Raw genomic sequence first — 20,475 nt, 5'->3', positions numbered from 1 at the left:
GGCTCGAACAGAAGGATAGATGGAGAAGTTGGTGTAAAACTTTTGGAATCGGGAACGGATCACTTCGTTGATAAAAGAAATATTGAGGTCATTGTGGATAGTGAGGTTTGTGACGTAAGAAGCTATGACGATTTGTAAAAGGACTTTTGATTGGAAGGATTGACTGCGCTGGATGTTGTATGATTTGGCAGGACCCCACAGTTCCACTCCTTACGTCCAAATTGGTCGCAGTAAAGTCTTCTATAAGGTAAGGTAGGTGTTGTCGGTCATGACGGATTTCGGTTGTTTGTAGATGTTCAATTCTTCTTAAGTTGTTGTTTTTAAGACTTGGGTGGGGATTCCACGTCAGACAGCTGTCTAGTATTCCTAGATATTTGACTTGAGCGGAAGTCGATAACTCTTTGTTGTTGATGTACAGTGGAGGGCAAGATTATTTTTTAAATGTGAACGTACACTGAGTACATTTTTCTTCGTTCAGTCTTGTCCTCCACTTTTTGCACCAGTCTTCGAGTGTTTTTTGGATATTGGAGGTAGTTTGGATAGAATTCGAATTAGAGGACATAATTTCGGTATAGTCCGAGAAGGCTGTGATGATGAAATTGGCTATGCAGGTAGGTCAGCAGTATATATGATATAAAGGATGGGACAAAAAAATGCTCCCTAGTAGGACGCCATTTGTATCGGTTTGATTTTCGAGAACATGTTGCCGCACCACAATATGAAGCAGATTTCAGCATAAGACAACAAGGCGAGGGTAGGAAGTGTCTAGAAACGCCCCAAAGCAATGCTCTTTGTTCTCAAGAGCAGAGGAGTTGGTGTGACAACTCTGACATCTTGCTGGGTAGTCGAATTTAACAGAAAGAAAAGCACTTTGAAACTATTTTTAATGATTTACACGGATAATAAATAAATTTGAATTTAGCCATGCATCTACCACCACACCGTCCATTCAACTGAGCATCCCTTGAACAGATGTAATTATGTCTATGATCTTATTCTCTTAGATATTTTTTTTTCGTATTACTTCAACTTTTTTCCATGAAGTCTCCTATCTCATAAAATATTAATCCTACTCTAAATTTGATTACATCACTGGAAAAAGCATTAAAAATCCAATAAGGTTCATTAGTTTCTTATTGTACTCTTAAGCAGGCAAAGTACAAAACCTGTTAAAATATAAATTCTGAGAGTTTCCAAAGTCTAGTCTAAAGTTTAAATAAGATTTTCTTGGCTCTGTAAATACTGGGAGATATAGAGTTTACAGAAACGTTGCCCCTACTAACGAGCCTTTAACACATGTACTTGATATTTCAGAGGTCAGTTATAACCAGTGTAAAATTAACGTTTAATTGCTAGAAAATTCATTTTTCGCTTACAAATGGTTTAAAAAATTAGTCATTAAAATGTTGCAACTTTTATTAACAGTTAATTTTGCACTGATAATCTGACCTTTGCGAATTTAAGAACGTGTGTTCAAAGCTCATTTGATAACATTTCTTTCTTGACGTCATGAGACATCCTGTATATTACAAATGTGATTGATTTTTTTATACGTAAATAAAAACCAATGTTGTAAGGTACGAACTAAACAAATAAAAATTATTAAATAAAACAATGGTGTAAACCTTTTCTTGGCATAAGGTGTATTTTTATTAAGTTGATGTTGTACACATCATTCATACTTATTATTTAAAATGTCGACTTTTGTGTGCCTGACAAAAATTTTTTCAAATGAAAAATATTATGGAATATTTTGATTATTAGACATTCGTTGTGCAAACTGAATTTTAAACTGAACTGAAGTTTTAAAACACAATTAAACACTACTGCTTTACTATGCGTTGTTAGGTAATACATTTAAAAGGCTTCAAAATTATTTATCAACAACAATTTAATCCAAATGACAGTAGGATCAGGTGCATTACAGTATTAATTTCTCAGAAAAGATTCTTTTAATAGTACAGACACAGTAGGAGAGATACACTTAATTACTAGGGCACAACCAAGCCTTTAATGATGGGCTGTTCATCAGGCGCCATTTCATTTCGGCACTGGCCAAAAATAACCTGGAACGTTCTTTGTTTCTTTTTAAAAGATCTGCAAAGTATTGCACTCAACCGTGAACTTGTGAACAAGGGAAGGGATGCTATTTGGAATTTTCTTTACAGATTTTGCCTTTTATACGTACTGACGTGACTATCTGACAATAATTCTTACTATTATAAAAAATGCAAAAAATTGGTAATTAATAAGTGTATTGTTATTTATAAATTTATAGGTATTAAATAATTAGAAAAATTTAATGAAGGAAGAGTTAACAAAATAGAAAGTTTAAAGATCAGGTGAATAATTTATTGTTATTGCTACAACGTAGTCAGGGTACGTATTGAATAGAAACAAAATTATTTACCGTTGGCACCTAAAACAAAGATAATGCTGAGGCACGCACTCATCCTTTACGACTTTATAAAATAGACTGGACTTCTCAAAAATCATACAGACTTAACACTTGATAGGGTGAAATGCCGAAACGCGCTTTATAGACCAACAGGGTCAAGATAAATAGACCAAAATGATAGGTAACAACCAAATTGCAGGTTATTACCACGCAGGCCAGCGGAGAAATCTACACTAAAATATTTTAGTTTGATAATTACCTACCATCTAGGTCTGTCTATCCTCCCCTCGCTGATTCTGTCTGTCAGATGGGTTTATGCATTTCGCCATTTTTAGGGTGTCTATGTAATTTTCTTTCATGTGGTCGTAAGGGTGGGGTGTTGTGGATAGTGTTATGTTTGTCTGTACCTACTGCCTTTAGTAGGTTAATTTTTTTTTTATTGTTTCGGTTGGTCTTTGTGATCATTGAGCCTTTTTATTTTTAATTAGTATAGTGTTTTCAACGGTGAAATGGTGGTATGTTAACTGTTGTACTAATGAGTTTTTTAGTTTTAAATGTGTTGCGTTTGCATATTTTCCAGTTTTCATCCATTTTGTTCAATTTTCGCCCTTTTTGAACTCGTGAAGTAGTATCACGTAAGAAGTAGTCTGTATTGTTGATGGTTTACTGTGAGATGAGACGAGTACTCTGATTTTCAATAATTGTCCCTCAACTGCCTTACATGATCTATGTGTCTGTCTATTATTTTTCGTCCAGTCTGCCGGTGTATTGTTTTAAGTAGTGAGTTGATTTGTTGAATCTTACAGTTAATAGTTTTCGATTGTATTCGTGGTCTTAAGTGCAGTTTTAACACCTAATTTACAAATTAGATTTGCCAGTTTGGACGTTTTTTTTCTTTGTGTATAAATTTAGTGTCGTTTTGTTTTTCTGTATGTTTTTTATTTCGTTGATTGTGTCTGTGTTGTATTCCTTGTGGCATGTATGCTTCTTAATATTTTTAGTTAATTTTCGTACTTTTCTTTTTCAGTAGTACTGTTTTTCGTCTCCCACATATATATTGTTATGTCTTAATATATGTCTTATTCTGTTTTCATTGATTGAATTCGTTGTCTAAGTTTGTTTAACGTTAACATAAATTAAAATTTATTTTATTTACAAAACTGTTTTGGTACAAGTAAAAACAAAATCGACGTTTTTTTCAAGAACGATAGGAAAAAAGGGTTTATAAAATGGAAACCAATCAAACGACCGATAAGTTTTTTTGACACGTAAATAACACGGTTAAGTGACATTCCATCAGCAGCGAAACCGGTTTTGTGAAGATGCAATCACTCAAGCCTGTAATATTTGTCCAGTGAACTACTAAAACAGTTTGCGAAACAAACCACATTGAAACTTTATAAAACTAATAGTTAATTCAGTATAAATGTTACATTTATTTTTATTTACAAGGAAATAAATATTGATGCCATATTATTGTTCAATCATCATGCATTACACCTGTCGTTTTTACAAGTAATACTATTTATTTCAATGATAATAAATTTTATTTTATTGTTGCTTGTCTTATTACGTTGTCTAATATTTCAGGAGATAATACGACCATGATTGGTAAACTCAGATGGATAGCCAGATTCTGGAAGTGGTTTAATGTAACTAAATTCTGTGTCTGAAAAAATACCGGAGTTCAATGATTTGTTAAAAATAAGTTGTCAAAATAAGAAAGACCATACCTCTGCATTCTTATGAAAAACGGAAGGAATTTTGTTAGACTAATACAACTAGTTGGCTACAAAGATCTATTCTTCTAACGATATAAGACAAGGATAATTGTATTAAGTTAAGATTTAGATCGTTAACGATAAACTAGTCGGCCTATTAATATTACAAATTGAATAAACACTTGAAAAATCAGAAAATAGATTAACTGCAGAACTTTCAGAGGTACTAGTTTTATTTAGATAGCAAACATTACTAGGAATGACTGAGGAAGATTTCAAATTCTTTGAATATGTCCAAAATTTGCTAAGATTATTTGAAATAGATTCTTCAACGGATTTAATATATTAACTACGGCAGATTCTGTTTATATTTTTGCACTCAAATCGCAACATGGAGAACTCAGTATAGTCACCAACAGAATTTATTTCTTTATATGAGCACCTTTTTATGTTTTAAAAATATTTTTTCAATGATTTTATCTCAGCATGGAACAATCGTGGATATGAATCAATAGAAATAACAATCTTTGGCATACTTTATCAATAACTTCAAATAAGACATAAAATATTTGCACACAATCATCAACCTTTTTACATGCAAACAACGCATTCCAATCGACTAGAAAAATTCTTTCATTAAATGTTGAGAAATGTGCGGCTTTAATATTTAGCGCATGAACAGATCTAATATAATTTCTGATATGCTGGAACAGTGAAATTCAGTGAAACGGCAGGATAACTAGTACTAACGTTCGTGTAATTCTAACTTCCGCAGAGGTTGTGAATCAATATTGCGTAACAATAAATATAAAATATGTTCACTATTATTAGGTGTCAAATTTAATTGCTTAAGATTAATAAAAAATTAAGTTCAATAAACTGATTATATGTATAAAGACAACTCCTAATTGATCCATATTCATTTCATTCAATTGAAGAAATAGTACAATCTCCAAATATTATGAGAAATATAAAAATCATACAAGAAAAAAGAATTAAAACTAAGACAAACAAATAAATGTTCATTAGATTTATCAGTAACAAGAACATGACTACTTGATTTATTTTACTCACAGCCAATATAACACCACCACAGTTTGTTTTATCACTATTATCATGAGATCGATCATAAAGATGTATCACTTAATTATTAAAACCTAATTCTCTTGAATTAATACCTTCTGACAGCCACGTTTCAGTTCGAGCATAAAACATCATAAATATCAGTACTATTTGCAAACTTGATTCGATCCAGTTAATTTTTAATAGTCTCACGTTCTGGTGGTAAGATGAAATCAGGCGCTCTGTCCGTTTTTTGAAATGAAAAATGTTTTTCGGATATCCATTAAAATATTTAATTGAGTTTGCAGAGCAGTGAAATATCTCTTCCTATTACAGTCAGGACTTTTCGCAAAAGAAAATTTTTAACTTCTGCAAGATCCACTAAACCGATTTAGCCGAAGTCGCATTGTATGACTTTCAACTACTGTTTGTAAAACTTTTAACAAGTCTGAAGGCTGTAACAATATTAACTTTTTCTTGGTCTTCTTACGCCAAAGTGGTTGTAATAATATTTGTATCATAGTTCATGCGTTCATTTATATCCACAGAAAAGGACTCTGGAATATTAAAAATAAACAAATTATTTTTATTCACTTCATTCGAGATGTATTGGAACTAATCAAACCCATGTACTTTTTACTGTTGAATATCTATATAAACATGAAAAATAAAAACAACATAAATATACAACAAGGTAAAACAAAGTATGTACATAATACTAAAATATTTTAACAATATATACTAATAATGTAAAATTTAATATATAAAAAGGAAAAAACATAAAACTTATTGCTGTAAAAATAATTAATTTATACAATGAAAAATAGTAAATACAAAAATAAGTACAATAGAAAAATAAGTCTAAAATACAAAAAAATATATGGCTGTAATTAACACACAGATATATGTAACCTCAGAAATGAGATGGGTGACAAAGCAATTCTTAACATAATTTAATTATATTATATATACATTTAACGGTAAAAAGACATAGTTTGTAAAATAATATAATTGTATAAATATTCCGCCATTGACCCTAAGAACACACACTGCCTGAGGGGCAATGGTGACTATATTTCACAATCACCCATCATCACTCACACTAATAATTCGGTAAAACACCCAAAACATAACTACATACAGTAAAATACCAAACGTCCTCTTAAAAAACGGATCAGGGGACCGAGAAACCGATTGCTGGCTCGAGAATCCTTCTTAAATCCGGCGGCATGCCTACACGCTCTCTGTATGGAGCCAAGACCTGACTCGCCTCAATTATGTGGGACAAATCGAGCAACAGATCTCTGCATAAGGGGCACCTGCGCGTACTTTCGCCCAAAAGCAGGTGAATTACTGAATCATTTCTCAACATGTCTTTATTACACTCAGAACAAGTTCGTAATACTGGCTCGTTTTATACGAAAAACTACACGAAATACTCTATTTAAAATCAAAATGTACTATATTATTAGAGAGAGCACAACAAACAACAAACAAAATTATAGTGTAGGTTGTCTCAGTTCTAACAAACAAAATAAACCTTCAAGATAAAATATATGGTATATAATTCATACTATAAAGGGATTTACTACAGTAATAAAAAGCACATTTAAATACGAAAAAAAAAATTTTTGGCGTGCGTGTGGGTAGAACAAGGGTAAGCAATAACTTTAAAGAAGGCATCAAGCCGAAAAAAATCACAGGATCTAAAACACCAAAAATTGGCATAATCATAAATCAGAGTGTAACTTGACTTGAAATGAGCAGGAAATGCGCATATATTTGTAAAATGTAAAAATTCCACTCTAAGGCGACAAAATGCATTCTAACCATGAAAATAAGTAAGATTCGGCAGGTGGCTTCTTTTCTAGTTTCTTGTAAAACTGTATATTGAATTCTCGTCAAAACCTTCTCACGAGGAATAAAACAAATATTGAACTGAGCACTTCCCACCGACTTCTTACGGCACCATCTCATTACGGTGAGAAGAAACCCGTCTGACCGTGAAAAGAATCGAGATTAGCCGGATGTTCGATCTTCCAATCGAGCGTAATAACTGTTTGGTTAATTTTTCATTTATTCTACGCACGATTACATATTTTTCGTGTAAAAAAAACATTCAGGTACAGTTATTAAAACATTTTACGTGAAATCAAGTTACATTTACGAACATGATACTAAAAGTACTATCTTTGTAGCTCGTTTATTACAGTTGAAAATGAGCTTCCAATCTGCTAAATCTCCTAGCCAGGTATACATTGTGCAGTTGCGTTAAATGGCTGCGAAAAAAATAATTAGAGGAATCACACGGAAAATTAACGACCAGCGAAAAAGATACAGTTACTTCAATTAGAACCACAGTCCTGATCCCAAAAATCAAATTGTTAAATAGAAAAAGTTATAAAAACTCTACATAGTAATGACAAATTAATGAAATTAAATTGATCAGATTTGGAATCTCTTATATTATTTTATTTATCAATTACCTGTGAAATAATTCTCTTGGTGCTTATTTTTTCAATTTTAAATAAATTTAAATTTAAAAATAATGTACATTATCTATATTACCTTCTTACATGCATTTAATTGGGTATGATTAGGTGATACCCCACTGCATTTGATTGTTTAAAACCTGTAAGAATCAAAATATTGTCTACAAATTATCTTTTGCACGTTTCATCGTTTAGTTGTACAAAAACATTTAACTTACGTTATTTTTTTCAATGTATCTTTGAGTTTTAATTTAAAAACTTAGCAATAATTCGAACACACAATTTTTACTTTTAGGGAATGAAAATTAGTGTCAATTTTACAACATTTTGTTTATTTTTTCTTTGGAATCTTTAAGGCCCAATTTCAATTTATCACTACATTTATGCAAAGCATTATACGATTTATTGTCATTATTTAATTAATTTATTTCAGAAAAACAAAACTTACAAATGCAACAAAATTATTGAAAATAGTTTTATTATGGAAATGTAATATTGAAATTATGTAATTAATTTTTTATTAATTTCAATAAATTTCTTTGACTTTATTTTGTGTCTTTTTATTCCTGAGGATGTTGTTTTAATTGTTTTTCTACTATCGATATAAGATATGTATATTAACTTTTTGGTATAGAATTATCAATATTTTCAGTTTGGTAATCAAATTTTAATAAAAAATGTTAAGTTCAGTTAACATTTTTAGGTCCGCTAAATCTTGCTATGTTATTGATTAAAGTTTTTTTTTTAACATTGATAAAAATTGCTAAAAATAAATTAAGAAATACCACCCAAAGTTTTTTCAAATGCAAAATAAAGTCATTTAACTTACTTGCAATAATATAATCAAGTTTTTAAGTTGGTTAAGTCGTGATTTGAAATTATAAATATCAATCCATTTTTCGTTATCTCCAGTGTTTCCCATGGTTCAAATCTATTGTTTTTATTTAAAGAAAAAAATTCTTTATATTATAGTATTTTATTTTTTGTAAAGTTTAAACATTTAGTAACAAACACGCAGCCAAAAAGCTCTTCATTGTGGTAAGAAGAAACCCGTTTGATCGTGAAACGTATCCAGATTAGACGGATTCTCCAACAACCAGAAAAACCCAACAAATGCTGTCAATTTATTAATTTGATCAATTTCATTAAAATGACCGATTTTCATGTTTTATATTGTCGGCAATTTGAAAAATATAAGTAGGAATGACGTTGTTCTAAAATTATTTTAAGAAGAATATGCAGTTGGCAAAGACCTTGACATTTCCAGAAAATGTGATCCGACTTTGGACAAAGAAGAACTTTTGATGTTTTATATTTTGTACCTTATAATTAACCAATCATTCTAATAATTTCTTAGTTTCTTGTAATAAGCAAAAAGGATTGAAAAGTAAAGGGACGTCTTCTTTGCACTTCGATTCCGTATAATTAAACTGCTTGTCCAGAACTTAAAATTCCAACCCTCTCTTTGCCGAGGGTGAACATCTTTGGCGACAAGATTTTCCTGCCATTCACCAGGACAAAGCCGACGTGAAGACGTTCCATCGAGGGTAGGAGGATTCTATAAGAAAAGGAGAGCCCCCACCGCTCCAGGAACTGGTTTGCGTTTTAAAAGCAAACTTTACTTGTTATCCTACGTTAGTCTCTTCTTGTAGCTGGAACGGCCGACTTCTTGTCCGATCATGAAGGTACTTACCAACACTTCGCTGTACTTTTTCATTTTTTTTTAAATTTGACGATATTCTTTCCCAATGTACGCTACTATTATGTAAATATTAATAAAAAATGTGGTGAAGTTGATTGTAAATGTATATGTTTATTTATTTATTATATATTATATTAAAATTTATTCCAGGCTAACCGAATTTATTATTAGTTGGGTAGACTTGGGAATCAAGACTGCCTAGATTTAAAAAAAAAAAAAAAAAAAAAAATGAGACCGTTTTGCATAATTTTTTGTTTAACAGAGACGTTCCCAATTATTTTAAAATTTTCAATGCTCGGGATGTAAACAGGTTTTGAAACTTTTTATTTTTTGAATTTATGAGGCCTTTTTCACCTATTAGCCCGGCTTCTTCTGCCTGACGCCCGCATAAAAAAAAACGAGAAGTGCAAAAAAAAACTCAAAGAGCTTTAAGCTTACGTGTCGCAGGGAGGTCAACGGCCACAACTTCTGGATTTTACCCCCACGCGATGCTGCCGCAAATCTGAGATCAGATAGGACATACGCGGGGGCTACCCTTCGTAAATCCGTAGCGGATTTGCTCCGGCACTCCCCGAAACGGCCAAGGTAGCAATTTTAGCCTGGGACCACACCCGGCGTCTGCAAAGGACGACTGGTTCCTTCGGTGGAACGAGCTCTGGGTCACTGCCGTCGTTTGACATGTCCTTGGCAGTGAAAACCCTGCGGGGTATCTGCCCTTTTAATTAATCCAGTCAATGATACACTCGTTAGACATTTTAGGAAAAAATGCAGTTTTTTAAATGGTGGAGTGGTTTTACACAACAGGTTTCACATAAACATCCCCGAAGTTACACGAAAGTAGATCACAATTCACGATAAGAAAATCATAGTCAACATCAAAACACAAATACAAACTAAAGTATACTATATTTGAACAATAAACAGTATTTATTTTCTATATTTGTTCAGGTAGATTTGAAACAGCACAATTTTCAGTCAAAATAGTCAATTCGGACTAGGACAACCTGGGTCGATAACTACAGCAAAGGTTTTTAAAAACTCCCAGAGGATCCAAAAAAAATCATCAATATAAGTCTTCCAGGATTTATTTTGATTATCTTTGGTATTTCAAAATAATTTTAGTTTACCAAACTTAACCGTTGTACACACATAAGGCACAATTATCAACTATAACTCTCAATTAACTATGTCTGAAACCACAAGTTTTAGAACTATAAGTAGATATTTTCAATGTCCTGATGAAGAAGAAAATTGGGGAAATCCTCGAAGGCGTGATGGAGGAACTGAGGGTTTTTATTTTCTTTCAAATTTGTCTTATCCTGATTTTTTAAGAACATAATTATAATATTAAAGACTAATATTAAATATACCAAACCAAAACACATCAGGTCATACTAGAACAAAAACAGACCAATCATATTTCAAAAAAAGACTGGGAATAATTGTAGACACGACAGTAGAACAACGAAATCTTCACAACCGTCGAAATTTTACGTACGCCAAATTACGCCAGAGACAATAGGAATGATGAAATCATACTATGCACGAAACAAACGTGAACATGGTTTAAATGAATATTAACAAATTAAACATTTGTGTTAAACAATAGAGCGGAGTAGAAAAAAGAAAACGAACAGAACTAAATTTTGAAAAGCGAGACACGAACTATTTCAGCAAGAACCCGAAAATACAGATTGTCCGACTGAACTGGCAAAAAATTTGCATTTAAAATTAATTAGATTAAAAAATAAACTGAAATTGAATCGAACACATTTAAAATTTAAAAGCTTAAATAGACTAAAGTTAAATTTTACACTTTTTTTTTTATTAAGAATAATATATATTTCGCATAAATAACAAATATGATGGAGAAAATTGATCGCATCATATTTTATCAGTTGAGATAACGAATCAGTTGAGATAAATTAATAATTGAATTAAATTAAAAAATACTTTAGGGAGGATGAACCTGAACGAGAGTTTAACTACTATGTTACGGGACTTGATGATTATTTAATAGGCTGGGCCGGTCTTTTCAGTACAATAAATAATCGAAATGACAGGTCCATTTATTTATTTAAAAATTCGTAGAAAAAGGTAGGGTTTTAATTAATATGGAGTCTTTAAAAATTTTAATTTCTTTTAAGATCTGAATACCAAACAAATCTTTTTGGCGAAAGGTTCCTTTGGTAGTAATTTCAGTTCGCTTAGTAAAATACAATAACAATCAAATATTGTCAAGGTTTACACATTGATTATTATTAATTTATGTTAAAAAAACATTTAAACATTTAAAAAAATTTTTTTTGATTTTTCATAGTGCGCGTTCTCGCAAAACCCACCGTGAGTCACGATTGCCTCGAATATTTTGACTGATTTTAATGATTAATCATTTAAATTTATATAATTTATTGTTATATACTTTATATATAATTTATTGATTACATAGTTTTGATTATTTCTGTTAAATTTAAAAAGTGTAAACGGTTTGGAGCTTGTTCCGCACGTTACCAAGAAGTTTCTGCATTTTGCAATACAATTTTTAGTATAGGGCTGGGTTCATTTGATAGAAATGAAAACAGTCAGTTCCTTCGTCAAATTTTCAAGGGATGTGTAATATTTAGCGACCGTAATGTTATGATTATTTAAAGATCGAGAGACGCGGTCTGGTGGGATTCAGGTTAGAAAAGTATTTTATTTATCGTTCCAACGTTTATTTAGATCATCTTCAGGGCCTGGATTTATAAACATTGTTTAAATTATACAAGTACATATAATTTATGACTATGATTTGTACAATGATGTACACAATGTAGAATTTGTAGGTTTAATGAAAGTATTTGTACTCACTCAAAGTGTGTTTTCTGTGTATATGTGTCACTTTAACGAATTCAATCCCTTTATAAGGACTTCTAAACAATTATTAATTCACGAGGTTAAAATGTATATCTACTTATTACATGATCATATTTGTTAATTTTTTAAACAATTAATAACAAGTTTAAAGTCCTGATGTATGTTGTGAATAGTTTTGGGGCCGGCTTACTACACTGGCAATCGCCAGCCATCCTTCTTTGATGCTTTTTTTTACCTTTCGCGTTTTAAGCCTTCTAATTAATTTTGGCAGTCGTTTTATTCATGTCAATTAGGTTTTGGGTGAAAAAGTATCCTTCGCTTCATTATCCTCTTGCGTACCTTAGTGTCTTGTCAGTACAAATCAAGTTCACATACTTCCTCAGAGTACTCCATTTACTCGTGGAAATTAAGAAACAAGCCCTTTTATTTACGCTAATAAATTACATTTACACACTTCAAATTTTATCCACGCTACCTCAGAATATTCGACATATGTCGGGGTGACTTAGAATAAGCCTCTCTATTCGCGCTAATAAATTACATTCACGCGCACGCGCTCGCACACACACACACACACACACACACACACACACACATCAAACTTTATTGATGCCAGCCCAAAGTACTCAATATTCCTCGACAGATTAACAATAAACCTTAAATAAATTTCAATCACACACACCACACTTAATTCACACTGCCCCAGAGTACCCGATTTCTCTCGGGGTGACTTTAGAAGAAACCTCGCGCTAATAAATTACATTCACACACCAACATTATTCATGCTAACTCAGTGTATTCGATATACACGGGGTGACTATGCAAGAAGCTTCTCTATTCGCCCTAACAAATTACTCACACATACCACACTTTATTAACACTGCTTAAGTACACACTATTCCTCGGAGTAATTGGAAAATAAGCCTCTCCATTAACGTTAATAAATTACATTCACACACAAGACTTCATTCGCACTGCCCTTGCGTACTGAATATTCCTAGGACTGATTGTGAAATAAGCCTCTTCATTCACGCTAATAAATTACATCCGCACACCAAACTTTATTCGTGCTGCTCCAGAGTACACAATATTCCTCGGAATCTCAACTGACACATGTCCAAATTATATTCAATACAAATATGAACAGACGAAGAAGTGAGGTACAGACATACAACACAGTTTCATGTAATAATTTTAAAATCCCGATGAAAAGAGATATCGCAAGCTTGAACAAGAAACTGAGTGGTTTTTTTTCTTTCAAATTGGTCTTATCTCTAACTTTTTACTACAAAATTATAATATTAATGGCTGATATGAATTATGACGAGTGGATATAATTGCTTATAAAAAAATTGCTTTATAGTTGTTAAAATTTTAATAACATCCATGATCTGCAAGTATATTGTATACTTCTGTAATGTGGAATTCCATCTTTTATTTTGTTTGTTGTGGAATTCATCATATGATGGGGGCATTATTGGTATTATTGAACTTCACAAAATTTTATTGTCTATAATTATTTCGGGACCAATGCCCTTTCTTTTATAAATTTTATCATTTGAGCAGGGATTTGGTGAAAATACTAAAGGTAACTTCATTATTTTTTCTGGACAAAAATTTAAAGTCTTGTAATGGCAATCTGTTCTACAATTGTATCCGGCAATTTTTTATGACGTATGCTAGTTACTGGGAGTGCCGAACGAGGTTTTTGAACCGCCCCGTCACATTCTAAACTCCCAATCAGTTCTTTCCACTGTCGTTTCGCCAAAAATCCATTGAGGAAGAACTTTAGTTGTAATGAAATTGTCGACATTAGTTTTCCTCGTTTATCGAATTAATGATTTTATAAATAGTTCATTTTTTAAATGTTTCATAGTTGAAAACTTTCAACGTGTTACTTTTGTCGAAAGCAAAGAATTTATTTTTATTTTGGATCAAAGTGACAGGCAAAAAATAAAACTCCTTCGACATTGAATGCGAATTATGAGCCAATAGAAAATAAACTTTTTTCTTTCGTGGTTCATCGGACCTTTTCAATAGCAAGGTTAATTATGTAAGATCCTCAGCGTTGACTAGTTTCGCATACCAATACAGGCAGGACACCTTAGAACAGTATCCCACATTTCATTCCGCTTAGTAATGACTGCTCCAATTTTACAGGTTGCCGTTTTCCTCTTGTTGGTGTCGTTTGTGTACGGAAGGCCTGAAAACGGAGTCGAAAAAAAGAGAGATGAAAGAGATCTGAAGTACCTGACGTACGAGCCCAGTGTCGCAAACCTACCGTAAGTAATTTTCAAAAGAAATTCAAATTATATCCGCCAAGTAGACATTTGTTTTATGAATATTCTGTTAATCGGTAACTGTATAATTGCACATAATAATATATAACAGGTTTTAGTTTTTCCACTCACTAACGGTTTTTTACTTCATTAACCCTTCTACAAGTAACTGTCCTACTAATAACTTTTAATTAATAATACTCACTTTGGTAACACAATTGTCAAAGTTCGCCATATTCTCTTCCCACGATTATTTTCAAGTTTTGTGTATATTTTATAACGGACGAAAGTACTATTGGTGTGTATATACTAGTGAAATGGAATATTGGAAAAAAGGAGATTAGTGAAATAATATTAGATCTGCGTTGGAGGCGGCGATATTTAACAAGGTAAGAAAAATTCTAGGCAATATTAGCTTTTTAACTTTAAATAACAAAATGTTTGATTTAACACAACTTTATTTTAAAATAATATTTGTAACTTTTGCTCTTCTATTATCATACGTTAACTAGTATTTTTCCACTCGAAAGATTTGGTGAAAAAATAAAGATTTATCGAGAAAAAATTATGACGTTTAATTAATTTCAATAGTTGAATATTACTTCTTTTAAGCATTCACCCAAGTTTTTCAAGTGTTTATATGCAATAAATAACAATTCACAAAAATAATTAATTCATTTTAAAATATTTAACCTAACTGTTGCCATATTGTATAAGATAAGTAACATAGTTTATCCTTTGTAGGGTTGAGGAACCAAGTCGCAAAGGAAAACAAACTGAATTCAAGAATGGAGCTGAGATTCCCGTTCATCTTGTCTATGATGCTAACAATGAACATGAAACGCAGGCAGTAGTTAAGGAAGTTTCAATGGACAGTCTGCTCAAAGAGCAAAACAACCAGTTCACTAATAGAGTTGAAAGAAGTGCAGATAACAATCCACTGGAAAAAGATTACAAACATGAAAACACATTTCCAAACAATATGGATTATAATGACTATGAATTTAATGCTGATGAATTCAACAGAGCACTTGGAATAGAAGCGAGAGGTGGGAATTCAAAATTTGATTACGTTGATCCCTCCTTGGATGTTCCGACTAAAAATTTTTATCCAGAAGCATTTCAAACGACTGAGACAGGTCCAGGAAAAAATGTAATAAGGCGAATTCAACATTACCAAACATTCATACAGCCAGCGATGGGTTATAAAATGTTTCCATTTGCACAGAGTGTACAAGCTCAGTATCAAGATCCAACAAATATGTATCCCCAGCCTTTTTTTGGTCCACAAAATTTAGGTATGAAACAACTTTCGAATAGAATTTTTGATGACTACTTCCCAATAGTTTTTAACAACCCTTTCAATGCGATGTGGACAGCTTTTACTAATGTTGTCGAGTATGGTCCTGAGGCTGATGTGTGCAAAAAGAATGCAGCCAAGACCAGAAGCAAACGAGATGTGCCAGCAAATAATGATTATCATAAATTTTTTGTTGATGACTTTTCACGTAGTAGTGATGCAGCCCCAAGTATAATGAGATTGAAAGTGAGAAGAGGTGGAGTTGCTATTGCAGGACCAGGAGGAATAGCAACTGCAGGATCTGGTGGCACTGCCATAGTAGGACCTGGAGGTACAGCTTATACGACTCCTGATGGTACAGCAGTGGTCGGACCAGGAGGAAGAGTAATTGAAATTCCTTCATTTACAAAAACTCAAGTGATATCTAGGGGAAACGGACCAGAATTTGATTTTCCAAAAGGTGGTAAGGTTATTGCTAATGGGCCTGTAGTGTACTACAATTTTAAATCTCATTCTCCAATGCCCACAACTGTTGAAAGACTGTAAATTATGACGAAGAAAATGTTTAAACATCAAAACTGTGACTAAATGTATGAATTTTTTTACTAGTTCCTTTCAATCGAATATATTTATTAATTCATTTGTTTTCTTAATTATAAGTAGTTGGCTGTAAATAGTTTGTTTTTAATACATAAATGAATGAAATATTCATTGCTCAAGTTAATATACTGTAATAAATTTTTTTATAATTAATTGTACCTGTTGTTTCTTTAATGAAAAACCCTGAAATTTTCTTTACTGTGAACAAATTAAGCATTTTACAATTTTAAAAAATTAATTGACAATAAAAGAAATATGCAAAGCTTAATTATATATTTCAGGTACCTTCAAATTCAAAATTCAGCTGTACCGGTGTTGATGTACTTCCCAGACTATAATGCCTTACTTGTGCCTGCTGAATCGTTATCAGCAGAATTGCCTTCAACCAAGAGGAGAAGGCCTGTAGCAAGCCTGATTAAACTTATACAGTCCAAAGTGAACAGGGAAGAGGCTCAGGAAAACACAACATTCCCATCTCCAAGCGAAATTGTGCAGCAACCGATTGTGCAACAAGAAGGAGAAACCATTGTGCAAGGGACTCAAGCTCCCCAAACAACTGAAACACTAGTCACTGTCCCTGAAAAAATTGAACTGAATAATACAAACACCACAAACACAAATAAATCTGCCACCAGTCATACATTTGGCTTAGGAAATCAAAAACCAAACCGTCCACTAATATCATCATTGATATATAGACCTCCATCACAGCAATTGTTCCCCCACTATTTCCCAAATATTTACCACTATTTTCAGAATAAAGAGCCAACCAAATTTCCTTTCTCTGGATTTTTAAGCCCAAAAACAACATTAGAAAGTAGTTCACATGGGCAACCAGTGATAGAATACTACACAAGAACACCATCATCACAGTCTTATTATTACAATTCATTCCATAGGAATGTTCCTTTAAAAAATATTAATTCATTTGGTGATGATGTTCAAAGTGACATTACTGATTATGTTACAAAAATTCAAGACACAATCCTTCGTGAACATGAGGACTCATTGAAAAATCCCAACAAACAATCTAATGATTCTCCTGTTATGGTTGCTTCGGTGCCTGTGGGGAAAGATCAAACGACAAGTCTTGTACTTCGACCTGTTGCCAAAGCAGTGGCTGGAGCGAAAGGTGTTGCAGTAGCATCACCCATCGCAAAAGCTATTCTCAGAAAGGGAGAACCAGTCGATATTGATTTTGACCCTGATGCAGTCGCTATCGCTGGCCCTGGTGGGCAGGCCCATGCTCATCCAAAACTGATCATTTCATATTCAAATGATACCAAAAATGAGTAACCAAATAATAACAACAATTACTAATAAATTTAACAACTTGAAAATATTCCTCTGGAAATGGATCTTTTCTTGAGAAACATTTTAAATTTGCATGCAGTGGTATTTTCATTTCTAGTTTAATGGGCATTCTATTTTTCCAACTAGATAGTTTTAAGATGTATTTAGGTATATTTTTTTCTTACATTTTTTATTTTCAAATTGTGATAATTCAGTAACAGTCACAACTAATTTTATTTACATGAATTAGAATCTTAACAGTATTATTTGTACCCAAAAGTATTGAATGTGTAATAAGCAGTATTAATAATTTAAGTACTTCTATTTTTTTTAATTATAAGAAAATAAAAAATCAATAAATAGTTTATCCCCTAAACCAAAAATGTATTGCTGTTTTCACTTATGTACTGCAAATGATAACTATTGAATATTTTTTTAGAGTTGTTTGAAATGAATTAGAGTGGTTTATTGAAGGTTAAGGTAACTTTATTGAAACTAACATTGCATAAGGTACAAGGATGACAATGTAACATATTGAAATAAAGTTGGAATATGAGTAAAAGCAATTGGGTAATTTAGAATGTGTAGTAGCAATACTAATGCTTTTAAACTTTTAGGTTAACGATATATAATAATTTGTACCTATGTATACGCAAAAAAAGGCTGATATTGATTAGTTGAAAGCAATGTATTATCAACAAATTTGAAAATAATTGTGCAAACTGATTTAGAAAATATATATAATTTTTACAATATATTGTAAACAAATTAGGACAAATAGAGGTTCATCTTGAAGGGGAAAAATTGTTACATTGCATAAAACTGTTGTTTAAAATAAAAATGGTTATCACTTGGCTTGCATTTTCTTTTAACCCTTCATTACTCATTAGTAAGGTGGTTTATTTTCATCAAGCATGTGCAGGTTATTAACCCAATATTTTTTTCAAGGGGGTAATTTGGTAAATATTAAATATATAGAAACGTTAGTGCCTAATAGCAATAATATTAAATACATAATTTCCTCTATCTGAATATTTCACTTCTTTCTAACATCTATTTATGTTAAATCATTCAAATGTATAGATATTTTTGATTTTTAAAATAATAGTACACTATTAAGTACTAAATGTATTGACTAATCATTGTCGTTATTTGTCAATGATTATCTGAAGATTGTTGTTACATAATCTTTGGGTCGAAAGACAAAAAGTCTCATTTTCATTGTCTTTTAAGCATGCTCATCTCGATACTATTTTAAAGTTGTTAAAACACAATATATTAAAATTTAATAGCATAGAAAATATAATGAAGAGATTTAAAAGCTATCAGGCATTGTTTCCATCTGTTTTTCTAATGCAACATACAATTTTGCCGGTATCGTCTATTTTATATGTCGTTTTCATATTTTGAAATTCCAGTCGTTAGTAGTACGTTTGGTGAAGATTTCTTCAAAATAACAAAGGTTTTTGGGCTGGAAAATGACTTGAGAACGGTACCGTGTTGATTGAGTTCTGAGGAGATCGATAAAGATAGCAATCCATTAAATTTAAACTGTTATTTTTTCGGTTAATGATGATTATTTATTTAAATATTTTCATTAAAATATTTGGCCAAATTGTGATCATGCATACATCGTGATGTCCAAGATTGCAATGGAAGTCTGCCGAAATCTTTGGAACATCTGAAATAGCGACATATTAGAACGAACTTATAAAATTTCGTTAGTGTATTTGATCAGATCTTTCTATATTCTATAAATAAAAAATACATGAGATGTAGATAGTGTCATAAAAATAACAAAACTAAGACGAAACATTTTGGTAAGCAACACCACACAAATAATCGTCCGCTTAAATCTAAATAGCTTATGATCCCAATTTTCACTGAAAAAATGTCTACATTTGCGTAGATGGTAGAAAATAATAAACTTTATACAAGTCATTAAACTAACACTAAGTATTCCGCCAGGTTTCCATTTTTTTGTTCAAAAATAGTTCAAGAAAGGCTCTTCATTTCTTTTGATCTTATCCGCCAATGATGTGTCGGTATGGAAACCTAAAGCGAAAAGTTCTTTTCGGCAAATTTGGAAATAAAATCCAACGGATACTCTCCTTAAAATCATTTGTCATGAATGTATTATTATCCAAAATAATTTATATAAAATTAAATCGCCAACAATAAAGCTGATTACAGTCAATGTTTGGAACAGAGCTAGTTTAACGAACTTTCTCATTTAACGCAAACTGGCAAGTGTAAATCAAGCACAATGGCAAACCCATAATCACTTCATTTCCTTTAAAATTATAAACTATATATTTCATTTCTTACCTGAGGTAGGTAAGAAATAAATAATGTTGATTAGACAATGTGTACTTTACCATTAATCCGTGGCTACTCGGTCTGCAAAACATGAAATGGGACAAAACATCAAAGAATAGATTTCAAACGATGGGACAATAAATCATAAATATGCTATAAAAATGAACCACGAATTACCTGACTAGCAGATGTATATCTGTTTATGCAGGATTGATAAAACAGTTGATGAATTAACAAACTTGACAAATGATTATTTGTAGATCGTGAGATGCTGTCTTGTGTGATGTAGGTCTAGAAAACATTTTCTTTATTGGGCCAACGTATCGATCTTTATTTAGATCATCTTCAGGGCTCAAAGTCGCACACGACACACATCTGCACAGAAAACACACTTTGAGCCCTGAAGATGATCTAAATAAAGATGAAAAGTTGGCACAATAAGATAATGTTTTT

General features: G+C 31.9%; 1 protein-coding gene across 3 annotated transcripts; it reads left to right on the top strand.

The window, feature by feature from the left end:
- On the top strand, positions 1-18,557 carry LOC106671071. Of its 3 annotated transcripts, none has more exons than XM_024227342.1 (3): positions 1-247; positions 14,392-14,513; positions 16,692-18,557. In XM_024227342.1, exons 1-3 carry the CDS (start codon positions 173-175, stop codon positions 17,704-17,706), a joined length of 1,212 nt encoding a protein of 403 aa, XP_024083110.1. In that variant the 5' UTR covers positions 1-172; the 3' UTR covers positions 17,707-18,557. The 3 variants fall into 3 exon arrangements, with proteins under 3 accessions (XP_024083110.1, XP_024083109.1, XP_014257359.1); XM_024227341.1 differs by lacking the exon at positions 16,692-18,557 and adding an exon at positions 15,255-16,435 and having other exon boundaries at positions 8-247; XM_014401873.2 differs by lacking the exons at positions 1-247; positions 16,692-18,557 and adding exons at positions 9,237-9,358; positions 15,255-16,435.
- The last annotated feature ends 1,918 nt before the right edge of the window (positions 18,558-20,475 follow it).

Source organism: Cimex lectularius, unplaced genomic scaffold (genome assembly GCF_000648675.2).
Source record: "Cimex lectularius strain Harlan isolate CLEC.00 unplaced genomic scaffold, Clec_2.1 scaffold179, whole genome shotgun sequence".
Classification (NCBI taxonomy): Eukaryota; Metazoa; Arthropoda; class Insecta; order Hemiptera; family Cimicidae; genus Cimex; species Cimex lectularius.
Note: the sequence above shows the minus strand (reverse complement) of the source record. Positions and strands in the feature narration are given on the sequence as shown.

Coding starts and splice junctions, on each gene's coding strand:
- LOC106671071 (XM_024227341.1), top strand. CDS start 173: ATGTTGTATGATTTGGCAGGACCCCACAGTTCCACTCCTTACGTCCAA. Junction 248..14,391: donor GCAGTAAAGTCTTCTATAAG/GTAAGGTAGGTG, acceptor CCAATTTTACAG/GTTGCCGTTTTCCTCTTGTT. Junction 14,514..15,254: donor CCCAGTGTCGCAAACCTACC/GTAAGTAATTTT, acceptor TATCCTTTGTAG/GGTTGAGGAACCAAGTCGCA.